Source organism: Gopherus evgoodei, chromosome 2 (genome assembly GCF_007399415.2).
Source record: "Gopherus evgoodei ecotype Sinaloan lineage chromosome 2, rGopEvg1_v1.p, whole genome shotgun sequence".
NCBI lineage: Eukaryota > Metazoa > Chordata > Testudines > Testudinidae > Gopherus > Gopherus evgoodei.
Window position 1 is genome coordinate 295,159,858 of NC_044323.1, and position 24,420 is coordinate 295,184,277.

General features: G+C 50.5%; 1 protein-coding gene across 2 annotated transcripts in view; it reads left to right on the forward strand.

Annotated features, from left to right (window-relative positions):
- ARHGAP39 (Rho GTPase activating protein 39) overlaps window positions 1-24,420 on the forward strand; it is a 402,448-nt gene that overhangs the window by 285,114 nt on the left and 92,914 nt on the right. Inside the window, exon 6 of one of the 2 annotated variants that reach the window (XM_030553957.1) lies at window positions 7,927-8,019. The exons of the other annotated variant lie outside the window; for it this stretch is intronic. Coding sequence (XP_030409817.1) covers window positions 7,927-8,019 — 93 coding nt within the window. The remainder of the gene's footprint in view (window positions 1-7,926; window positions 8,020-24,420) is intronic. 2 annotated transcript variants of the gene reach the window in all.

Sequence of the window (24,420 nt, forward strand, 5' to 3'; positions counted from 1 at the left end):
AATACCTGGGTAGTGTCACATCCAGTGATGGATCACTGGATAATGAGATCAACGCACAACTATCCAAAGCAAGCCAGGCACTTGGCTGGTCTGCATGTCAAAGTTTTAAACCACCACAACATCTGGATGTCAACAAAACTGCTTGTGTACAGAGCTGTTGTTCTCTCATCTCTTTTGTACGGGTGCAAAACATGGACACTAGATAGGTGTCACATCAAGCAGCTTGAAGCATTCCACATGCACTGCTTCCACAACATCATGAAAATCCACTGGCAAGACAAAGTGCCCAATCTCGAGGTCCTCAAGAGAGCCCAGATGACAAGTATCAAAATGATGATCATGAAGTCACAGCTACGTTGGACCGATCATGTCAGCCGCATGGATGCCAACAGAATCCCCCACCAGCTTCTGTATGGTGAGCTCTCCCAGGGCATCCGGCATATAGGTCGTCCTCGGAAACATTACAAGGACACCATCAAAGCCAATCTGCAGTACAGCAGTATCAAACCTTGGGACCTTGAGGACGCCGCCAGCGACAGAACACAGTAGCGTGCAACAGTCAGAAATACCTGCAACGCCTTTGAGGAAGACCGCTGCCAGTGTCTACAAGAGGCACGCGAACGACGTCACAGAGCATCAGCAGCGCACAGTCCACTGACCACGAACTTCCCATGCACCATCTGCAGCCAAATGTGCACCTTTAGAATTGGCTTGTATAGCCATCAGAGGGCACACCATGAGACCAACAATAGATGATCTGCACAGATTTGTCATCATCGGATCGATGGACTACCAAGAGATATATAGTGATAAGTCATGCATGCAAATTGCACATCAAAGTTGCAAAATGGACTACAAATGCAATAAAAATAAGGTATTCAAAAACTTAGCAAATGGAGAGAGGACTCCATTTGGTCTAGGGCTGGCCCTGAGTGTGGCTGATATTAATAGGAGACATATGACTAATTGGCTTCTTCATACTTTTAAGCTGCAGGATGTTCCCCAGAAACTGGCTACCCCACAGCTGAAAACTGCAGACTGAAATGCATGCTATGAGGAGCAGAACATGGCAAACACCAGGGAATTTAATAGGCAGTGCTCATGTTTGAACTGAAGGGGTTTGCTTAAATAGGAGGAATCAAAATTTCATGATAGAAGCTAGATTGGCATGTTAGCCAGGAGCCCAGGGACCGGAGCTATGTACTTGACATCACATGGCTCTTTGAAACAGAGCTGAGGCCTGTGGAGACACAGCCCTTGCTGCAGACAAACGAGAGCAGAACCTCAAAGATACGAACACCAGAGTTACAGACTGACTGGTCAACTGGACACCATGAAACCAGAAGTAACAAATCAGGCAGCAGCAAAGACTCCCTCCCCCCACCCCCCCAAAAAAGTGCAAATACTGTCCTGTGCTTGTATTGCATCTTAAAGGTAGGCACCTCTGGGCTGCCTGTCCGCACCCTCACGCACGGGGCAGCCACTTACAGCAAGATGCTGGGGCTGCCAGCCCGTAGCAGTCGGAGCCAGCCAGCAGAGCAGGAGCAGTGCTGGGGTCTGCGCTGCTTTCACCCCACCCCTTCCCCTCCACCCCACCGGGAGAGGGATGTGCTGTTTTTACCTCCCCCTTCTCTGGGAGGGGGACACGCTGTTTTCACACACACACCCCTACCAGGAGGGGGACAAGCTTGCAAACTCATGCTGGGGCTGAGTAGGGAGCTCAACTGCTGCTGAAGCCCGGCCTAGAGTGTCAGCTGCTGGAACTTCCACTCCCAAGGTGTGGGTAACTCTGAGGTTCTGCTGCATACTGCTAGTTCAGTGCATGTGATCCTGTCTCCAGAGACTCTGACAGCCTGCTGCTTACTGCCCACTGGGGGAGTTGCTCCTTCAGTTTAAGTAGGTAGCATATTGTGCTTTGGTGTTGCAAGTCCCAGATTCAGTCTCCACTGACGATCCCATTGTCTACATGTGTGAGGCCTCAGTTCACTACCCAAAGCTCAGTCACACACGCTGCTTGGCTCGTGATGGAGCACTGCATGTCTGTGCAGGCTGCAGTCCCTCATGAACCATGACATGGCCAAGGGCTGCATTGTGGCACTCGGCTGCATTCGACCTCTATGTGCACTGCTGCCTGGCCTTCCCTGGCTGAAACGGCAGTAGTGTGTGGCAGGTTCTTCCCCAGTGCTCCATGCATCGTGGACCCTCCCCTCCTCTGCAGGGCTGTGCTGAGCAAGGGCCTTTGAAGAGGCTACTAGTTTGTGTTCTCAGGGCAGGCTCTAGATGAGCCAAGCTCCAGCATGCACATTTGTATACCCCCTAGTGTCTGCTCCTCCTCCAGGGAGTGCACTGGACCACGCTTCCCTGGCGTGGGGCCTGCGAGGGATGGAGAGCAACGTATCCCTGGCACGTCATACTTTGCAGACAGGGAAGCTGAGGCAAAGAAGCAAAGTCGATTTGCCTGAGCCCATGCAGTGAGTTAGTGGCAGAACCGGGCCTGAGCTCAGGAGTTGCCGGCTCTCAGTCCTGTGCAGAGACCATTAGACCCGGCTGCCTCTGTCACCAGCTTCAGCAACAGCCCATGGCCTGCTGGGCAAATGCCAGGCCACTGCCCCTGAAGCCTCTTTCCAGCACAGGAGTTGACTAGCCATGTCATTGGGCCAGTCCAGGTGCTGCTCCCCCAGCGAGCCTTGTGTCAGTGGGCCTGGTTATCATTAGGGCATCGGAGGTGTGACTTTAACTGGGGAAATAAATGGGTATTTATCCAATAGACAGTAGAAAAACACCAGCAATGGTTATTTGTATCTACAGGCTTGTCTATACCGAGTGGTAAGACTATGGGGGGTGATTTCTAAAGCTCACTAACGTGTTGCATATTAGTTGGTCCCTGTAGATCCTGTTGGTGAACACAGAAGGTTCCCTAGAGCACTTGGAACATTATAAAGAGATTACTCATTACGGTATGTACAAAGGGGAGCCCCCCAAACCCCAGATCTTTGGACATCTGCGCAAAACTCAAAATCTGTTAAAAATAAACCTGAAAAAATGAAATGAATAAACTCCGGAAAACAGCAGGCCTAGTACTAAGCGTGCACTGTCAGTGATTCTCAGGCGAAGGCATACGTATGGCCCTGTTGCTGATCCCATGATACCTGCATGGGAGCAGAGCCTGTCCATCGGGCTGCAGCTGTGAGCCATCATGGAGGCAGTGACTGGGACAGTGGGGAACAGAAGTGCCAGCTCCTGAGAGCCAAAGTACAGTTCATTATCAGCCTAGATCTGCACCCATTGGTGCAGCATGGTATATGATCCCAGGGCACAAAGGCCTGTGGCGGCATGCCCACCCCAGAGCCCAGCGTGCTGGCTGATTGACACAGTGGCATGGATCGCAGCCCCACAGAGGATGCGTGTTCTGCTGACGCAGTTGGAGGTGAAATGCTACAGTTACAGCCTTGTGTGCAGGGGAGAGATGGGATTGGGAGTGGGGTGGAAACTGGTAGATTGTAGCCCTAGAGCAAAGGGAATTGGTGAGATGGGAGAAGCTTGAGACTTTGTCTAGGATCGACCTTCAGCTTGGAGATAGGCCTGGCTAGAGCCCCTGCTCAGATCAGGGGCGCACTCTTTACCCTCCCTCTCTCCCCTGGCTCTAGCACTATGGATAGCGCCACATGTGAGCTAAATAAACCCGGGCTAGTCTGGAGGAAGGATGGTGGTGTGGTTAAGGCACAAGCCCAGGTGTCAGGACTCCTGAGTTCTGTTCCCCGCTCTGTCCCTGACCTGAATTGTGATTCAGCGTACAGCCCTGCCTCTTCCAGTCCCTCGCTTTCCAGTCCAAGGGAGCCGAGAGGCTCAGTTTGTTAATGGAGTGAGGACTTGAGAAGCTCAGGCAGAAGGTGTTACAGGCAACCAGTGTGTCATTGCCTTCCCTGGATTCTGCCAGGCTCCCTGCTTCTGTTAAATTCTGGGCCCCAAGCATCTTCCCCCTCCTTGTTCATGCTGCTACGTAGCTGATGCCTGCTTCACTTGACACACAACCCTGTCTGGCTTAGCCACATGCCTCAGCAGAACATGAGATCTGTGCCTTGTCCATCATCCAGCTCCAAGAAGACTCAGCGGGTCGCTGTGCATCCTGACCAGGTCAGTGAGTGTGCCGAAGTATAGTGCATGACAGTACTTCTCTCATGTTTTCTAGGCCCAAACTTGAGGTGCCAATGATTTCAGACTGGATCCAGAAATGGAGGTCCAAGTAGGTGTCCTAGCAGTATGTGCTACTGCAGGCAGGGCGCCATGCCGCTGGCTGTGGGGACCCATTGGTCGCTCCACAGCCAGCGGGGGTGTTGGTGGTTTGAACTCTGTAATTCACTAAAGATGGCAAGGCACACAGATACTGCAAGAGTGGGGGGCCAGAGATAGATGGGCCAAATTGGACAAGGTGCCCATCACCACCACGTAAAAGCAGCTGCTTATTGAGAACTCCAGGGGAGTAATACAGGAATGGCCGTTTCTGTGTATTTAGTCAGCAAGGAGAGGCTGTCCTGCTACCTCTGATGGAGCTGCTAGCAGTTGGCACCCAGGCACGTTCAGTGAGAACCATCCCTGCTCACCAGTTGTGCAAGGGATCCCTCAGCTTGTCCCCCATGAGAGCCGGTAGTTCCCCTTCCTTTCCCCACTGCTGTCTTAGGAGTTCCACCAGCCTGAGCTGATTTCCTGCAGCTCTGGGAACGAGATGCTCACGAGGCTGCAGTCGAGCAGGCAGCCTCTTGCGGTGCTGCGTCAGCCACGGGACTGCGGTGAAACGTAGCAGCTTAAGCCTGGACCCTGGGCTGGTGAGGAGTTAGACATTGAAGTGAAGCGTGGCTGCTCAGCTGCTGAACGTGGTTTCTGGTGGGCACCACCACCCAGCCAAGACTTACCCCTCATTTGCCCCTTGCCAAAGCAGGCAAAGGCTGCAGTGGCATTTCTGGGCTCATGGGCTGCCCCCACCATATGACCAAGGGCAGAATATTTCCTTCTCTTCTCTGTATCCGGGAGCCACCATCCTCTGCTGGAGGCTGTTCGGCAGGTACATAGCACTTTTCCCCTTCACTGAGCAGTAGGCCTCTTCCCATCATGTCATGTCCGTTCCCCTGCCTGTACGGGGGTGCTCCCGCATGGGCTAGGCTAGGGGTTTCTCCAGGTTTAATTAAAAGCGAAGGAACTCTCTTGCCTTGGAAGATGATTTCGGAATCTGATCCACCTCAAGGCTGGGAGAGTTCTTCATATTCAACCTTTCTCTGTTTGCTTCGTTACTCCTCACTATGACCCCTCCCTCTGGTGTCTTACCCTTGCTCAGCCGCAGTGTGGAGTTAGCTCTTCTAATCTCTCCTTATGAATCAGTCCCTGCAGCCCCCTGATCGCTTTCCTTGTTCCCTGACTTCCTTCTGATTTGTCAATGCCGTTCAGAGGCTTTCGCTGAGAGTTACCCTCGCAAGCCCTTTGGTAGCTGAGCAGTATCATTATCCCCATTTTTCAGATGGGGAAACTAAGGCTCAGAGAGAGGAAGGGACTTGGCCAAAGCCAGAGGGAATTGGCATCAGAGCCTGGGTGGGAACACAGGAGTTCCTGCCTCCCTGCTCTGTGCTCACAGCATTCGATGGAGCTGCCTCTCTCAGTGCTGCCTTCCCCCCCCCGCACCCAGCTTCAACAACAATCCCAGCCTGTTGTTCTAGAGTCCTGAGTCACGTCTCTGGCACAGAGACTGGCTGGCCCCAGTGATTTTCAAAGAGTCTCTTGTCCTTGTGAGGTTTGCGTCACGGGGCTGTGGTCCCAGCAAAGCTCCGCTGCTGCTGAGGGGTAGTTCTTGTGCTCCTGTCTCCAGTCTGCTCTGAGCAGGGCGTGGTGGTGGGGATGGAACGCAAATAGCCTCAGGTAAGTGAAAATAGCTTCCCAAGCATAGACTGCCCCCCTTGCTGTACAAAGAGCTCTGTCAACTGACTTCAGGGCCACAAATCCATGTCCACTGCTCTCCACAGAGCCAGCCCAGCTCTGAGAGGGAGACCGGAGCCCATCCCAGCTCATGTGCCATCAGCTGATTTTCTAGCTACAGGAATCAACTGTGCATTGGACCATCCATCCCTGAGGAACGCCAGTGGGATTGGTCACATGTGGCAATTTAGTTTGGAGGCAATGGGTTCTGCAGGTGTAGCTCAGAGCAGCCTTTGGCCCATAAAGTGTTTATTACCATGGATGATGCATGAGCCAAAACGTACCCAGTTTGCTCTCAGACCCTGCAGCCATAGCGCAAGGGATGATAAACCCCCCAGTTCAACGTGGACACTTTTAACCTATATAATAAGGTTAGGCCTAGACATGTGGCAGCAGGGGTCGGCTGCCATATTCCCTGGATGCACGAAGATTTGGGTGGTGTGGGCTCGGTGGATCTATGCTCCTGGGCACATTATGGGTGGGGATTTAAAGGCCTTGTGGCACATGCAGGAATGGATCTCTCATGGTGAATCTCCACGTTACTAAGTGTGCCGTGCATAGTGCTAACACTATATATTGGTGAGTTCACAGTCCCACAGGAATCAGAGTCGGCCACCAGACCTTCATGTGTGGGTCTCTGAGGCTGTTCTCCACTTTAAAATTGTAACTTTTATATACATCAAAATACACGCACGTGTACATACACACACACACACACTCTCTCACTCTTCCTAGGCTGACCTGTAATACGTAAATGAAGCTCATTTCATTACGTTGCCTTGGTCAATGCTGGATTATGGCACTGCCTGTCCCACTTACGAAAGCCAGTGTCTAACAACTTCTGTTTTCCTTCTGACCCCAGGAGGAAAAGGCTGGTCCCAGGACCAACATCATCTTATTGTTTTATTACGGTTCCTTTATTTTTTTCCCATGTCATTTTATGTTAACAGGAGCCATGTTTTCAAAGCTGCCGGCATTAGATCTTTCTGATGCAATGTTCAATCAAGGTCCTGTCCCTTTCTGGTTGGTAAAGATCCCATGGAAGTCTTCTGCATGGGCGGGGGTCTCAACCCTGGTGTCCTGACCAAATCCTAGATTGGGTGGTTACGTTCTGCCAGGCTCAGTTCCCCTGCAGTTTCAATAGGAGGAGTTAATCTTTTCTTAAACTGTTGAAAACCTGTTGTGTGGCGGTGTTAGTGAGGAGCGGCTGCTGCTGTCCACCCCAGAGAGCGCTGCAGTTCAGCAGTTCCTGAAGGAACCTGAGAGACTTGATACCAAGCTCTCCATGAGTGTGAGATTGTAAGAAGCAGCATTTGTGCATTGAGTGCCGGAACGGGCTAGGGTTTTAGTGGCAGATGGTGTCAGAGAGGTGAAGGGACTCACCCAAAATCACACTGATCCAGCGGCAGGGCTGGGAATAAGTCCTGGAGCTGCTGGGTTCCAGCTCTGCGCCTGGACCAAGTGCAGCAGCTGTTTAACCACACACACAACAAATGCAGCATGACAGTTTGAGGCAGGGAGTGAGACGGCAGGGGGAACTGAGGCCAGCAGAACATAACTGCCTGAGCCAGACAGATGGACTGAAAGGTTCAAACTCGAGGGTCTGAAGTTAGGCACTACACAGAAGTGATTGTAAATCAGCCTGTGTATATTGAGATGCCTGATGTCAGACACTCAGGTTAGAAAATGTTGGTCCTAGGCCTGGATTCTGCTCACCGCCTGGCCCAATGGAGGGAGAGCAGAACCTGGCTGGCGTGGCTCAGTGTGACTCTGCTGGACATGACCGAAACCTGACCAGACAATTCACTGGTGTATCTGTCTGCCCTCCCTGTTCCAAAGGGACCCAGGCGCTTCCGAGAATGCCTCCCTGTGCTGCTGGCTTTGAAAACAGGGCTCTCTGCTCGTGAAGTCATTTTCTCTTTTGTGTTCCATTCTGTTGTCCTCATCGTTTTGTTTGTTTCTCAGTGACCCAGCACATTAAAGAGCTCCTGGAAAGGAACAGTAAGAAGAAATCCAAATTGAGAAAGAAACCCAAGCCCTATATCGAAGAGCATGATGGTAGGGTCCATGCCACTGTTCATTTAGCACCTTCCTGTCTTAGACATAGTAGCAAGCCTGCTTTTTTCAGCCTCCACCTCCACTTTGGTTCTGTCCATCCTCTTAACTGTTCATTTGGGCTGTGCCTGCGCTAGGGATGAGACATGTCTGTGAAGCCCCCGGGGCCTGCCTCTGCTGTGACTTGGACACTGGTGTGGATGGGGGCCAAATGAGGATCGAGGAGCCTTTGGAGAGCGTGACTGGCCATGGAGCTGCTCTCTGCACTGGGTGTCCAGCCCAGACTGGCTCTACTGTGGGGAGTTCTGTGTGAGATCCAGCATCAACCCCTGTCCATCCCTAGTGCAGACAGGGCCTATGCTTCGCTCAGTAGCATTTACAGCATTTGGGCAGGGTTGGCAGTGGCGGGAAATGCTCTGGTAACCAAAGGTGCCTGCAGAAGCAGTGGTGGCTGCGATAGATGCAGTGAATGGGAAGGGGATGAAACACCGTGAATCGGCAGCAGGATTAATGAGTCCCCAATGTGGGCTCAGCTGGCTTTTCATCATCCACCTTGGAGCTGAGTCACTGAGCAGGCTGTTCGGTGGTAAATTGCCTGCAGGTTTTTACAGCTATGATGTTGCTGGGATCTTTACCTTGCACCTGTTTGAATAGGTTTAGTTATTTATTGTAATGTACCAGTTAGTAGAGGGGGGTGGGAGTGTAATTAACAAGAGCCAGTTAAATACATGACTTAGATTTCCTTGTTTGCTGATAGATTAACCTGATCTAGGGTTGGTTGGCTTTTATACTGCAAACCTGCATGGGGGAACGGGGGAAGGGAGGCACGAGGAAAGTGCTGCTCTCTCTCTGTGGCCTGACAAGACATGGAGAGGTTTTTTTAAAAGGGGGAACCTACCTGATGTTTTAATGCTGAGAAATGGGTGCTAAAAAGGTGAGTGTTTGGGCAGATAAACGATCTCTATCAAATATCCTCTGAGCCAGCGTGTGCAGCCAATGAAGCAGTAAAGGGGGGTGGGAGCATGAGGGAGAGACAGAGAGCTAAGTAGCTATTTCATTATAACATTTCACTCCGGTAGAATCTAAAGACAGCCCCTGTCTGTCTTGTGTTAATGACAAGAGCAGGTCAGAGGGGGAGCAACACTACCAGCCACGCTCCAAAACTGGACACAGAACTCCAGCTAAAGACTAACCTAACTAATCGTGGAGCACTTCCCCTACGTGAACCAACCCTCACAGCACCCACGTGAGATGGCAAAGCTCCATTGTACAGAAGGGGAAACTGGAGTACAGAGAGGTTACCTGATGGCAAGCCTAGAGCAGAGCGAGGAGTGGAGCCCACATATCCCCACGCTGATCCCCTTAGGAGGCTGCTGGGAAATGAGTTGTTGTGTACTCATTCATGCAGTAGTGGACCTCAGCTTTAGCTTTTTGCCTGACACGTCACCTTTCGTTCACGTGAATTATTGCACAGTAACCTGTGTCCTGGCCATCTGTGGCTCAAATAACCTAGCTGGAACTGACAATGGTGACGTTTAAAAATGGGACAGAACTCCCCAAACGAGATGGGCCTTTGTTCTGCAGGAGACACTTGTGTCTGGGAGATGAAGCCACCTGTTCCCAGCATGCAAAGTGAAATTCATCCTGCTGACGTGTACCAGCTCAGGGACCCGTAGATACACCACTTACGTCCCACTTCAGCCCTGACTTAAGTCGTGACTAAATCTTGTGGGGCTTAAATACAGCCAGCCTGCTTGGATAAAGGAGGAGCACTGCATGCTGGGATCTAGCCTCCACCAGCCACATTTCCACCGACGACAGTCTCATGCTGTGCTGTAGAACTACATGCACTGTGGCTGCACTCGTACCACACCTCTCCACTTTAACATTTGTCTTGCTTGCTGATTCACACCTCAAAGGCACTCATCACCGTCGTATCTAAGCACCTCACATGCATCAATAAATTAGCCTTGTAACCTGCCCCCCCTGCAGCCTTCACATGAGGTAGGGAAGTGTTAGTATCCCCAATTTACAGATAAGTAAACTGAGGCACAGAGGAGGGAAGTGACTGATCCAAAGTCATCCAGTGAATCAGTTGCAAAGGATGGAATAGAATTCAGCTCATCTGACTCCTAGATCTTTGTTATAAGCCTTGGTTCAATGCAACACTTCAGTGTGCGCTTAAAGTTAAGCACAGGCTTAAATGCTTTGCCGAATCAGGGAATTTTTAATGACAAGGGAGCGTCCAGAAGAGAGTATCTGCATCTCACACAGGTCCAGTGTCCTCTTGTCAAGGGTTCATAGAATAAACAATACCTTAAACCTTGGCCATGTGAGTTGCCCGGACCCCATGGACTTCAACAGAGCTAGTTGGGGGAGTAAAGTACCCAGGTGTTGGCGGGATCAGTGTGGTCATGGGACAGTCTCCTTCTTCTGGAACAGTCTCAGTTTTTCCTGTGATGTCCTAGGACAGCTGAAGTGTTCTGGTTTTTCATTTGATGAATCAAAATGTATACATTCTATATAACTACAAAATGTGTTACCAGCTGTAGTGCTGGCCCAGGCAGGATCTACGGAACGAGTGTTCAGTGTGAGGAATGGTGTTTGGAGTGAAGGGAGAAGTCGAATGAGCATAGACACTCTCCCCACGCAGCTGTTTTGCTTGAAGTGAATGTTAAGGACACTTGTTAAGTTGGACACAAGTCATTGAAAAAATCCTGTGCTCCGAGAAGCGTGCCCGTCTTGCTGTGAGTGAGCAGCTGGGGACAGTGACACGCTCACTTTTTTAAAGTGAAATTTTGTCTTTTGTACAAGTATTTCACAAGCTTTAAAAAAATGTAAAGACTGAGCCTGTTTGGTTTTTGATCGAATACTCCTGGCAAAAAATAGGCTACATACCTCCCTTTTCTCTGTCTCGTATTTGATATTTCTGGGCTAAAATTCCATTCTGCATTCAGCACCTTTCTCCCCTGCAGTGCTGAAGTGGGAAGCACAAGTCCAACCTCTTCTTCCCGGCTATTTTTAGCTCTCAGCTGGAAGACAGTTTGGCAAAAGGGCTGATCATGTTTTCCCTGTGCCAGGTGCATTGATTACAGTTGAACTGGTTAAATGGCCAGACTTGCAGAACACTCAGGTTTCTGTCTGAGCAGCTTAGGCCCTAGAGAGAATCGAATCCCCTTTGTTCCATTTCCCCCGTAACAGTATAGCTGCTTAGCATATCCGTAGCACCAGCCAGCATCGGAGCGCTTCACAGACTCACGTTGGGCTGGTTTGTTTCTTTACGTTGTCTGTACAAGCAGCCTGAATGGGTTTCTCCTGTTTGGTTTTTATCTTTGAAATACCTCTTTTTGCTGCAGGTCTGTCACTGGCCCCTTAAGTGGAGTCAGGCTCAGCCTTGCCTGTCAGTAGCAGTTGTCCCCGAGCTGATCCTGATCTGATGGTTTAATTAGCACCGGTGAGCCTGGCTGTGGAAGGACTGGAGAGGAGGCTAGGTCGGGAAGAGGCCCAGGAGAGGTGCTTAGAAGAGCTTGCTGAAGGGGACCTACTAGAGCAGATTAGGGTCCAGACATAGGGCCAGGGAGAATCAGCCAGAGACCCCAGGGCGGGGAGGCAATGGGGAAATCTGCTGGGCCTCTAGAGGAAAAGCCTTGGGCTGCAGCACTCATCCAAAGGAGCAAAGAAGAGCTCTGCAGGGCCTGGGAGTGGGAACAAAGGGCAGAGAACTTCAGCCTAGCCCAAGGGGGCAGAAGAATTGGTTCAGAGGCTTATTTGGGTTTGCAGTTGGACTTGTGATACCCTGGAAGGAGACTGAACTGAAAAGGTGACCTGGCTAATGGGCCGGGCCTCGGAAAAGTTTGACAGCCGTCACAGGGCCAAAGCAATGGTCATAAGGTGGCACTGGGGACAAGAATGCCAGGCTATGATGCCAGAGGGGGTTACAGCAGTGAGTGGAGCAGTGTATAAGGGGTCCTTGGAGAACTGGAGAGAGTAGGTGTTTTTGCAACCCTTAATTGTGCAGGAGAAGTGTTGCAAGTTTAAGATGCTCTTATTCAGTTTATGCCGGGGGTTGTATGCTAGGATTGCCTGCAGTAGCAGGGGACCGGATGTGATGACCCATGGTGTCCTTTCCAGTCCTGTGTTCCTGAGACGTTCTTTTCTCGTTTCGGGCATTCTCAGGTCTTTGCGCTCACAGGACACGTTTGAGTCCCTGCTGTTGGTTGAACTCTGATCTTGTGCGTGGGGAAGCTCAGCCATGCAAGCCACTCCCACAACCTGAGGCCCCTTGGATAAACCCAGCCTCGGTAAATCTAAGGAGCCTGGAAAACATCCTCAGTGCTGGCACCCAGACCCTTCCCCTGAGTAGTAAACTCCCCTGTCTCCTCTGATGGGCCGCTCCACTGCCCAAGAGGAGATGAGAGGGAGGCAGATGATAAGATACAGTATTGTCTCCAGTCCATGTCTGTTCTTCCCCTCTCCCAACGATGTTGGCCTCAGCAGCTTCTGACAGGTCTGCGAAACATTTTCCCACCATCCTTCCCACCCCCGTCATCCAACCAATTGGAACCCCATCCTGGGATGGCAGGGGGCTGTGGGACAGGATTGAGGAGCATCAGCAAAGCTGTGCTTGGAGGCAAGGACCAGAATAACAAAGGGACTGTAGGCCAGGAGTGAGGTGGTGTTGTGGTTGGCACAATAGGGAAGAGGTAATTTTATCACTGGAGTTTTGGGATGTCAAAGAGAAGAAGAAGAGAACATTGTGGCCAGCGGGAGAAATGCAGGAGATGTTTAAGGCATGGACCAAGGTTTAGCAGTCAGGATGGAGATGAAAGGACATTCCTTGGAGATGAAATAGGGGAGGAAGAAACAGGAGGCACAGGGTTTGGGGGCAGGCAGGAAAGAAGGGAAATGAACCCAAAGTTGACATCCTGGGTGTCTGGTGAGGATGGTGGTGTCCTCAACAGGGATGTAGAGATGCAGAGAGAAGGCTGGTGGGAAGATCAGCTCAGTTTTAAACACAACGAGCTTTATGTGGTTTCAAGACATCCAGGAGGCTGTTTCTGAGAGTGAGTGCAACCGGACGGGTGAGGAAAGGTCAAGGTCAGGCGAGTCATCAGCATAGCTGGGCTCATGGGACTGAATTAGACCCCGCAGCAAGGGAGTTAGATGGTAAGAGCCGGGGACCATGGATGGAAGACTCCGATGACATGGAATGGAGGAGTGCAAGGGAGAAGATACAGAAGGTTACTGCTTCTCTGAGAGCTTTCAGTGACAAGCTGAAGAGTCGGGAGGGTTTGTGTGTGGTTGGAGGGGAGAGTTTGGTCATGTTGGGCCGGATCAGGGTGGGAATTCCAAGTGCAAGAGAGCAAGGTGTCATGAGGGGGACACCAAACAGTAAGTGGCTGTGTGTTGTGAACAGGATGTGGAGAGTGCTCAGTCCGGAGTACAAGGGAAGGAGCCCAGGGCAGAGGCACAGGCAAGAGCTGGCTTGGATAGGGCCGTGAAGGCAAGGACCAGCTGAGACCATTCCTGCTAGCTCAATACTTCGTCCCTCTCTGCACTCTTGTAATTACCCCCGTGCTTTGCATTGCTGCTGTGTAGTGAGTGGGATCCAGCCTCATCACCTTTCAGTGGGAGACGTTAAACTCCTAGTTTGTAATTAGTTCCCTTGTGCTTAAAGCACAATCTGAATGTAGCATTTCAACGACTCCCATTGTTCCGCCCTTGCTATATAACAGCGACAGCCTCTAAATTTAAGAACATCTTGTGTCCCCAGTACATGCTGTTTTTGGAGTTGACATTATGGGTGCAGGAGTGCGTGGGAGTCCCGGCTTTGTGCACACGTGAGCAACTCAGAGAGGGGATTAGACAAAAGCAGAAAGCTTACAGGGAGTGGAAGAAAGGCAGGATCAGTAAGGAAAGCTACCTTGGGGAGGTCAGAACATGTAGGGATAAAGTGAGGAAGGCTAAAAGCCGCATTGAACTGGACCTTGCGAAGGGAATCAAAACCAATAGTAAAAGGTTCTACAGCCACATAAATAAGAAGAAAACAAAGAAAGAAGAAGTGGGGCCGCTATACACTGAGGATGGAATGGAGGTTAAGGATAACCTAGGCATGGCCCAAAATCTAAACAAGTACTTTGCCTCAGTTTTTAATAAGACTAGTGAGGAATCTAGCGATGATGGAGGGATGATAAACGGGAATGTGGATATGGAAGTGGATATTACCGCAACTGAGGTAGAGGCCGTACTTGAACAGCTCAATGGGACGAAGTCGGATGGCCCGGACAATCTCCATCTGAGGATATTAAAGGAACTGGCGCGTGAAATTGCGAGCCCGTTAGCGAGAATTTTTAAGCAATCGATAAACTCGGGGGTTGTGCTGTATGACTGGAGGATTGCTAATGTAGTTCCTATTTTTAAGAAAGGGAATAAAAGTGATCCGGGTAATTATAGGCCTGTTAGCTTGACGTCTGTAGATTGCAAGGTCTTGGAAAAAATTTTAAGGGAGAAAGTAGTTAAGGACATAGAGGCCAATGGTAACTGGGACGAATTGCAACACGGATTTAGTAAAGGTAGATCGTGTCAAACCAATCTGATCTCCTTCTTTGAGAAGATGACGGATTACTTAGATAAAGGAAATGCGGTAGATATAATTTACCTAGATTTCAGTAAGGCATTCGACACGGTTCTGCACGGGGAACTGTTAGTCAAATTGGAAAAGATGGGAATGAATATGAAAGTTGTAAGTTGGATAAGGAACTGGTTAAAGGGGAGACTCCAGAGCGTCGTATTGAAAGGTGAATTGTCAGGCTGGAAGGAGGTCACTAGCGGAGTCCCTCAAGGATCGGTTTTGGGACCGATCTTATTTAACCTTTTTATTACTGACCTTGGCACAAAGAGCGGGAATGTGCTAATAAAGTTTGCGGATGACACGAAGCTGGGGGTATTGCTAACACGGAGAAGGACAGGGATACTATTCAGGAAGATCTGAACCACCTTGTAAACTGGAGTAATAGAAATAGGATGAAATATAATAGTGAAAAGTGCAAGGTTATGCATTTAGGAATTAATAATAAGAATTTTGGATATACGTTGGGGGCGCATCAGTTGGAAGCGACGGAGGAGGAGAAGGACCTTGGGGTACTGGTTGATAGCAGGATGACTATGAGTCGCCAATGTGATACGGCTGTTAAAAAAGCAAATGCGATTTTGGGATGCATCAGGCGGGGTATATCCTGCAAGGATAAGGAGGTGTTAGTACCGTTATACAAGGCGTTGGTGAGACCACATCTGGAATACTGTGTGCAGTTCTGGTGTCCCATGTTCAAGAAGGATGAATTCAAACTGGAACAGGTTCAGAGACGGGCTACAAGGATGATCCGAGGAATGGAAAAACTGCCTTATGAAAGGAGACTCAAAGAGCTTGGCTTGTTTAGCCTGGCCAAAAGAAGGCTGCGGGGGGATATGCTTGCTCTATATAAATATATCAGGGGGGTTAACGTTAGGGAGGGAGAGGAATTATTTAAGTTTAGTACTAATGTAGGCACGAGGACGAATGGGTATAAACTGGATATTAGGAAATTTAGACTTGAAATTAGACGAAGGTTTCTAACCATTAGGGGAGTGAAGTTCTGGAACAGCCTTCCGAGGGAAGTAGTGGGGGCAAAAGACTTTCCTGGCTTTAAGACAAAGCTTGATAAGTATATGGAGGGGATGTTATGATAGGATCGTTAATTTGGGCAATTGATCTTGGATTACCACCAGATAGGTCTGCTCAATGGTCTGCGGGGAGATGTTGGATGGAATGGGAACTGAGTTACTGCAGAGAATTCCTTCTTGGGTGCTGGCTGGTGACTCTTGCCCACATGCTCAGGCTTTAGCTGATCGCCATATTTGGGGTCGGGAAGGAATTTTCCTCCAGGGCGGATTGGCAGGGGCCCTGGAGGTTTTTCGCCTCCCCCTGCAGCGTGGGGCACGGGTCGCTTGCTGGTGGTTTCTCTGCAGCTTGAGGTCTTCAAACCAATTTTGAGGATTTCAATAACTCGATCCTGGGATAGGGGTAGTTATAAAATTGGATGGGTGGGGTTCTGTGGCCTGCCTTGTGCAGGAGGTCAGACTAGATGATCAGATTGGTCCCTTCTGACCTATGAGTCTATGAGTCTATGAGTGGGTGGGGAGGAAGCTGATGCAGTTTATGTAACACAAGGGCTTTGACTTAGTATTTGTGCAAGGATCACAGTACATGCTGCAGAGCAGAGGGCTGGAGTCAGGCCTCCTGGCTTCCATTCGCAGCTCTGTCCCAGCTTTGCTGTGCAACTTTGGGAGAGATGCTTTTCTTCCCTGTGCCTCGGTTTCCACGTCTGTAACGTGGAGATGATGATCCTGACCCATCTCCGAGAGGATCGTCAGGCTGGATTTTTAGTGTTTGTGAAGCATTTTGAAATTCACAGGTGGAAGAGGCAGAATGTATTTGTGTTATTGCTTTTGCTGGTGTCGTACATTCCCATCCTGTTGTGTATGGTGTGCAGAGCCCATGCTGGTATTGTGCAGAATGACGCAGTGGGACACTGGGGATATAGGAGGGGCAGTGGCTCCTTAATTGAGATCATTTGGTGGCCAAAGGGCTGGACATGGACAAGGGACGTGGCCAAGGGGCTGGGCATGGACAAGGGACGCAGCCAGGGCTCTCCTGTGTGTTCTTACTATGGAGTTTCCTACCAATGTAGCCAGTCAGGACAGAAGAACAGGTGCCGCAGCAGCCCATGTTATGGTATGTGTGCTGTCTTCCACAGTGGGCACAGGAGATGCCTGTGATCTCTTTAGTGATGTGTCTGGCCTTTGATCTGCGATGTTACCCCAACACCCGCCCCACTATATAAGGAGGGATAGGAGTGGTCAGCAAGCTGTCCGCTGCAAGCCTCTAGCCCCCATGCCCTTGGACAGCATTGAACAAGGCGACTGATCGATCGCAAGCATGCAAATCACTGCTTTGACAATTGTGCAGTTTCCATGGCTACATATCTTGTTGGTACAGTAAGATGCTTTACAGAAACAGGCTATGCAGCATTCCCTGCAATCCATCAGCAAGCTCTGGCTGTAGGGCTGCGTACTGATGTCGGTTCTGGGCATTGTGGAGGGGGAGATGTGGAAGTTTGATACTGACGCACTTATTAATATCTGAGCAGGTCCCACTGCGGCTGCCAAGGAGCACAGCAGATTTCCTACCTGCACCCAGAGCAGGGAGAGCTGTTTGCCATACCCAGTGCCTGGCAGACCTTGGGCCATACTTGGCTGGGGGATCGCTAGAGAAAGCCCTGCAGAGGTGCTGCTTTCTCCACTCCGAGTTACACCACTGCCCCAGCACGGAGTCATGGTGGAGGAGGTGCTGTACGTTGTGCCTTTCAGATGAGATGCAAGCAGTGGTTATTAGAGATCACGTTGCCCCCTTTGTCAGGGTTCGTGTTGGCGTCCTGGCCACATTTCAACTCTAGTTACAAACTGCTGAGCTAAGATTTCCCCTGGGCTTTCCATCAGGCCAGGTCTTGTTCACTTCCTCTCCGGCACTCCTGCAGAATGTGGCTGCTTGCTGTTCAACAACTGCTGCAATCCACCCCAGAGGCGGCTCCACTTTAGTGGAGGGTGAAGCAGTCCCTGGGTAGAGTTTGCGTATCAGTTTGCAGAGCTCTGGGAGATCTCTCTGGATGCGGCCTTGTAGGGCAATGCAGTTGTTATCGTTCTTCCATAAACCGAGCTCTCCCTTTCAGCCAGGACCTGCCAATGGCCGCAGTTGGATTCCGCTTCCCTCTGCCCTTGAAGGCACCTTGCGTGTGCTCGGTGTAGCTGTTTCCATGGAGGGAGCGTTGGATTTCTCTGTACCATGGCAGATTTGTTGCTCACCCAGCGGAGTGCACTGAGAATTGCTCTCGTGTTCTCCAGAGCTCTGATAAAGTTCACCAAAAGCTTGCCATGCTTACTGAGCGTCAAGGGCTTATGCTGCAGCTCTGGGCTGGGCTGGGGGCAAGAATGAGGGTCTCTGAAGGCTTCCAGGGGTCTTAATGCTCAGCTAGCAGCAGCTCTGCACACCCTTTGGAAATGTTTTGAGCTAATGTAACTCATTGGTCTGTGTGTGTAGGATGTGTCTCCCCACTAAAACATCCCTGACAAAATGGGGAGGGAGGAGAGTCCAGCACCCTGGACTGCTGGGAGGAGAGTCCGAGCTGCTGCAGGGTCCCCATTGCCTTCAGGAGCTGGGGGGGGGGTGTCGCCTGCCACTGCTGGTTGGGGAGCTGTGGGAGACCCCTTCCAGCAGCTGCTGAGCAGCTCTGGGGTCCCTCTGCCACCGGTGGCTGGGCAGCTCGGGGGTCCAGGCCGGCACCGGTGGCCGGTCAGTTGCGGAGGTTGGGCTGCTATAGGTGTCCCGCCCTGCTGGCTTCAGCAGATGTTACTGAGCGTGCTCAGCACACACCACGTAGCACATTCAGTCAGCAGTTTTTCACACTACAGAGTGGCTGGTCCCCGGGAACTCCCCAATGTCAGGGCGGTCGCTGGAAGTCACGGATTCCGTAACTTCTGCCACCTCCATGACACAATCAGAGCCTTAACCATGGCTGACAAATCTTTTTCAAAGCCACTGCTCCCCAGGATAGAGTCCCCGCCCTGTGGATATGGCCGATGTTCTTGTTCCTGGATGTATATGTTTACATTTAGCCCTATTCAAATACATATTGTTTGCTTGGGCCCAGCTTACTAGGGGATCCAGATTGCTTGGTGTCAGTGACCTGTCCTCTTCATTATTCACCTCTCTGCCACTTTCTGCATCGTCTGCAAACTTTATTAGTTTTCTTCCAGGTCATTGATAAAAATGTTAAATAGCAGAGGGCCAGGAACCGATCCCTGCAGGGCCCCATTGGAAGCACACCCACTCAACAGTGTTCCCCATTTACAATTACATTTTGAGACCTATCAGTTAACCAGTTTTTAATTCATTCAGTGTGTGCCATGTTCATTTTATATTGTTCTCTTGTTTTAGTTAAAATGTCTTCCGGTACCCAAGTCAAATGCCCTATAAAAGTCTATGTACATTACCTCAACTCTGTTACCTTTATCAGCCAAACTTGTAATCCCATTACAAAAAGATATCATGTTAGTCTGATAGGCTATTTCTGCCATTAACCCATGGTGATCAGCATTAATTATATTATCCTCCTTTAATTCTTCATTAATTGAGTCCCATATCAGCTGCCCCATTATCTTGCCCAGGATTGATGTCAGCCTCTAATTACCCAGGTCATCTCATTTACTGTTTTTAAATATTGGCACAGCATAAGTTTTCCTCCAGTCTTCTGAAACGTCCCCTCAAAAACGTATTGAAAAGCAACAGTAATGGTCCAGCTGACTCCTGAGTGGACCTATCAGACAGCTCTTTTAAACTCTTGGATGTAAGTTATCTGGGCCTGCTCATTTCAAAAGATCGAACTTTGGTAGTTGCTCTTTAATATCCTCCAGATACACTCATGGAATGGAAAGAGTGTCATTAGATGATGAGATTAACATCTGTTTTCCCCAAATACAGATCAGGAATATTTATTGAACACTCTGTGCCTGTTCTGCATTATTATTCTTCATATTTCTACTATTTCCATCTAGTTGGCTGCTCTCCTCTCTCCTTTTGTAACTAGCAGGAGTCTCTCTGGTTGTTCTGGACCCTGAGTGCCCTGTGTGTGTTGCTGGCAGGCTCTGGATTCCATCACGTGGATCCCCTTGTGGGACATAAGCATCAAATATCCCAGCGCAGGAAGCAGGAGACAAGCTGAACGTGAAGGCACATGGGCCTCTCCATGGCAGCCAGTGTGAAGAATCTCGCCAGCGAAATCTCTGCGTGCAGTGCTGAGTGCGCTCGCCCCTAGCAGTGCACCATCTCTCCAGAGCTGCTGGCTTGGCTCAGCTCTGCCTGCTGGGGAAAGACTTCCCGAGATCCTCTGCTCCAACATGGCCTCTGACAAGGACAGTGTCCCTGGCTGGGCAAGGGGGATTGAGTCAATGTGAGTCTGTAATGCCAAGTGGCTTTGCCTGTCCACTGCTGTGGTCACATCCAGGGCTGTGAGTCGGTGGCGAGTGTCTGGGAGTGTGGGGCAGCGATGGTAAAGGAGATCAGAGACAGCAAAGCCGGCGTGGCTTCTCATTGCTGTTAGTAGTCATCCAGGACTGGTAGCCCAGGCTCACTGCACTCAGGCTCTGACTGGGACACACACAGGGCTGGTCCAAAGGGTCTGACGCTTTCAAGCTTCACCCCAGTGCTTCCAGCTAGTCAGGAACTTCCCCTGTGTGCTGCAGGTGCTGCAGTGGGATGTCTCTCCCTGCGGTCTGCTTGACTCTCCCTAGGTCGCAGCATGAAAGTTAGGCCAGGAAAAGCCACGCGTGTCTCTCCCTTGCTGCGTTTCCCCTCCTCATGCTGCACCTCATTCCCCTTCCTCCTTGCCTTTCCCTCTTCCCCTTCCAGCTAGTCTTTTCCCTGTCATCCTCTCCTTCCACAGACTGACCGAGATTAGTGCTGGGAGAGCCTTGTTGGATGCAAGCCGGTCCCTCCCCCCCACGTCTCAGGGTCAGGGTAGGATCCTTCCATACTGCGCATATCCCTGTCTAGTTCCAAACTCAGACAATGCAGCTTCCACCATTTCCCTCAGACACTCCTCACCCCGCCACCCGCCTTCCTTGTGTTTTCTCTGTCTTCCTCCCATCATTCTCTCTTCTCCTCCTACCTACCCATCCTCCTCTGCTCCTTGTACCTGCATCTCTCCCCCTCCCATTCCTTGTCCTATACCTCCCTCTCTCTGGCATCCTCTCCCTAGGACCTGTCCTGCCCTCCTCCCTGGCTATTCTGCTCTGTGTGTGCCTGCAGCCGCGGAGTGAAATTGGCTTAGGCCCCAATCTGCGATGTGTCGGTTGAATCACTGGGAGCCAGAGCAAGCTGGTACAGCACAGCCAGGCTGCCTGCGTATGCTGGCAGATGGGGGGCCTGGGTGACCAGACGCCTCTAAACCTGACTCAGTAAAGGATGAATCGTATTATGAGCAAACAAGCTGCTGGATCATGTCATGTTGGGGACTCGGAGTAATTGTTACGTTTTCAAACCCTCTCTGGTTTGCTCATCGGGTGCCTCCAACACGGGCATTTCAAATGTTCTCATTAGGCTCTCTAATTAGAGACCAATCACCTTGACTCTTCATAGAGCTGGAACCATTCCCCTGTAACGCGCTCTGTTCTGAGTCTGCCCGCGGAGCTGCTCCGACCAGCAAGTGAGTCTTACTGCTTGCTGATCAGGGTCTGGAGGGCTTGGGGGACAGTCCCTAATTTGTGAGCCCCTCACCTCACAGACGTGAGGCAGAAACCTCATGGGCTCCACCTCTCAAAGCATGGCCCTTTTACACCAAGACCCCATCTGTCCTGGGTCTGCAATGAACATAGGAACAACCAGGCTGGGCCAGACCGATAGTCCACCTAGCCCAGTATCCTGTCTTTGACAGTTGCAAGTGCCACATGCTTCAGATGGAATGAAAAGAACAGGGCAGTTACTGAGTGATCCATCCCCTGTGGTTTGGTCCCAGCTTCTTTAGAGACCCTCGGAGCATGGGGTTGTGTCCATGACCATCTTGGCTAATAATATTGATGGACTTATTCTCCATGAATGTATCTAATTTTTTTAACCCAATTCTATGTTTGGCATTCACAACATCCCCTGGCAGTGAGTTCCACGGGTTGTGTGATGTGTGAAGAACTTCCTCTTGTTTGTGGAAAACCTGCTGAAATGGAGAGAAGAGGCTGTACTTCCTGGGTTCTAGCACTGTTTGCTTGGCTCTTGTGCACAGAGCCAAATCATGTGAGAAGCATGGGGTTTGTTGTTTTCTTTTCTTTCCCCTTCCAGGGTTTGTCCTAGGCATGGACCTGCAGTACCCAGGTTAAACAGACAGTCTAAAAAACTAGGCATTTAAAAAAACAAGTTGTTAGGTCTAGGTCTTAGAGCGGTCCCAAATCCTCTGCCAAGTTTTGTAATTTTTACAACCAAACTCTCCCATCTTTGTACATCAGGAAAGATGTGGACAGACCAGGGAAGAGCAACAAAAATGATTAAAGATCTAGAAAATATGACCTATGAGGGAAGATTGAAAAAATTGGGTTTGTTTAGTCTGGAGAAGAGAAGACTGAGAGGGGACAAGATAACAGTTTTCAAGTACATAAAAGATTGCTACAAGGAGGAGGGAGAAAAATTGTTCTCCTTCATCTCCGAGGATAGGACAAGAAGCAATGGGCTTAAATTGCAGCAAGGGAGGCTTAAGTTGGACATTAGGAAAAACTTCCTGTCAGGGTGGTTAAGCACTGGAATAAACTGCCTAGGGAGGTTGTGGAATCTCCATCCTTGGAGATGTTTAAGAGCAGGTTGGACAAACACCTGTCAGGGATAATACTTAGTCCTGCCATGAGTGCAGGGACCTGGACTTGATGACCTCTCGAGCTCCTTTCCAATCCTATGAGTCTGTTTTCCTCTCCCCTTTTGTTGTGAGACCCACAAACAGAACAGAGGGAATTGATGCATGGGAAGTAGGCTATGTACAATCTCCCTGTAGCACTCTCATGGCCCCCACTACCTCAGGACAGAGTGCCTCCCAGCTTTTAAGGTGTTTCTCTTCCCAGCACTCCTGTGAAATAGGCTATTATCCCCATTTCACAGGTGGGGGGCTGAGGCACAGAGAGACTGAGTGTCACAGAGTCTGTGGGGGAGCAGGGACTGGAATCCTGGTCTCACAATCCTAGATCCAGTGCTTAGGACACTAGCCATAACTTCTCTCCAAACAGACTGCCTGGGTTGTCCAAAACTAGCTTGGACAAAGAACCAGGAGCCAGGCTGCCCCGGGGGAGATGGAGTGTATCAGCTAGAAGCTCTGTCCTATCTCGAGCTTCTCTAAACCAGTATGTTCCTGCACTGAACAGTGTGTGTTTGCACCAGCTGACAGTCGTGTATGTAATAATAATAATAATTGGAGATAAACCTATCTCCTAGAACTGGAAGGGATCTTGAAAGGGCATTGAGTCCAGCCCCCTGCCTTCACTAGCAGGACCAAGTACTGATTTTTGCCCCAGATCCCTAAGTGGCCCCCTCAAGGATTGAACTCAAACCCTGGGGTTAGCAGGTCAATGCTCAAACCACTGAGGGGGTGGGATTTGTCTCCAGTGGCATTAAAGCCACTCCGGTGTAGGATGATGCTAACAAGAAACGGAAGAATTTGCGGCTGTGCGCCAGAGCCAGGAAACCTAGCAGGGCTAAGCTAGGCAGATGGATGGGCAAGGAGCCACGTGCTGCTAGCATGTCTCTTTGCAATGAGGAAGGCCCTTCTGCCAGTGACTGCAGTACAAAACACAGAGTGCAGGAGAGGGTTTGTGTGAGATGGGATCGCACTTGTCCCCTGTGGGTGGGCTCCTTGCTAGGCAAGTGCTGTGCGGTGAGAATGTACCAGTGAAACCTCATTTCTGCAGTGCCTGTTCCCACCTACCGTCCGCATGCTGCCCCAGGCACTCAGACCCACGCAGGCATCACGAGATGGCAGACTGGGAGAAAGGGGCTCGAGCAGGCTCTTGGCCTGCAGATTGAGCCAGGACTGAAGTCTCCCAGCTCACTGGGGCTCCAGCTCTAATCTGTGACTCCTTCCTGGTGGTAACTGGGTGAAAACTGCTGAGTTTGCACGTTCTTGGGCAGAGGATGGGAGGGGTCAAGGGATGCAAATACGGTTCAAAGGATCATGGGGTTGGGGTTCATTTGTCCTGAGTGAAGGAGGGAACACAGACTGCAGTGGAGGAAGCCAGTGAGGCCGTGTTCAGGAACAGAGGACAGTGGGTGGCCTGGGTGAGTCAGGGCTGAGAGTTCGAATGGGCTGTAGGCTGGGAGAGGATAAATACAATAGAGATTGTGAGGTGCTCAGATATTAAGGTAGTGGGGGCCATCTCAGTGTGTTAGATAGTGAGTGAACAGCTGAGTCCTTTGACTTCCTGCGCTGGCCCTCCCCTCCGAGGGTTAATCTGCAGAGCAGTGCTGGAAGGATGCTTTGAAGGCAAGGTTGATCTGGCAGCCTGCACCGTGCGCCATGCATCCCAGCTGTCCAGGGCATAAGCCAGTAAGTAATGCTACCTTTAGGGTACCTTCTGGGTTGACATTTAATTGTCCCCCACTCCACTCCACCAACCAGTCTGGCATGAAAAGCATCGGTGGCCTCCTCCTTAGGGGGGGATTCTAATGAGCAGCCAAACTTGTGCCCATTTGGAATGACACATGCTCTGTGTCTGCTCTCAAAATACTCCCCGAGTCCAAAGAAAACATGGAGGCCCAAAGCCGGGCTCACAGCAGGCGTTGTGGAT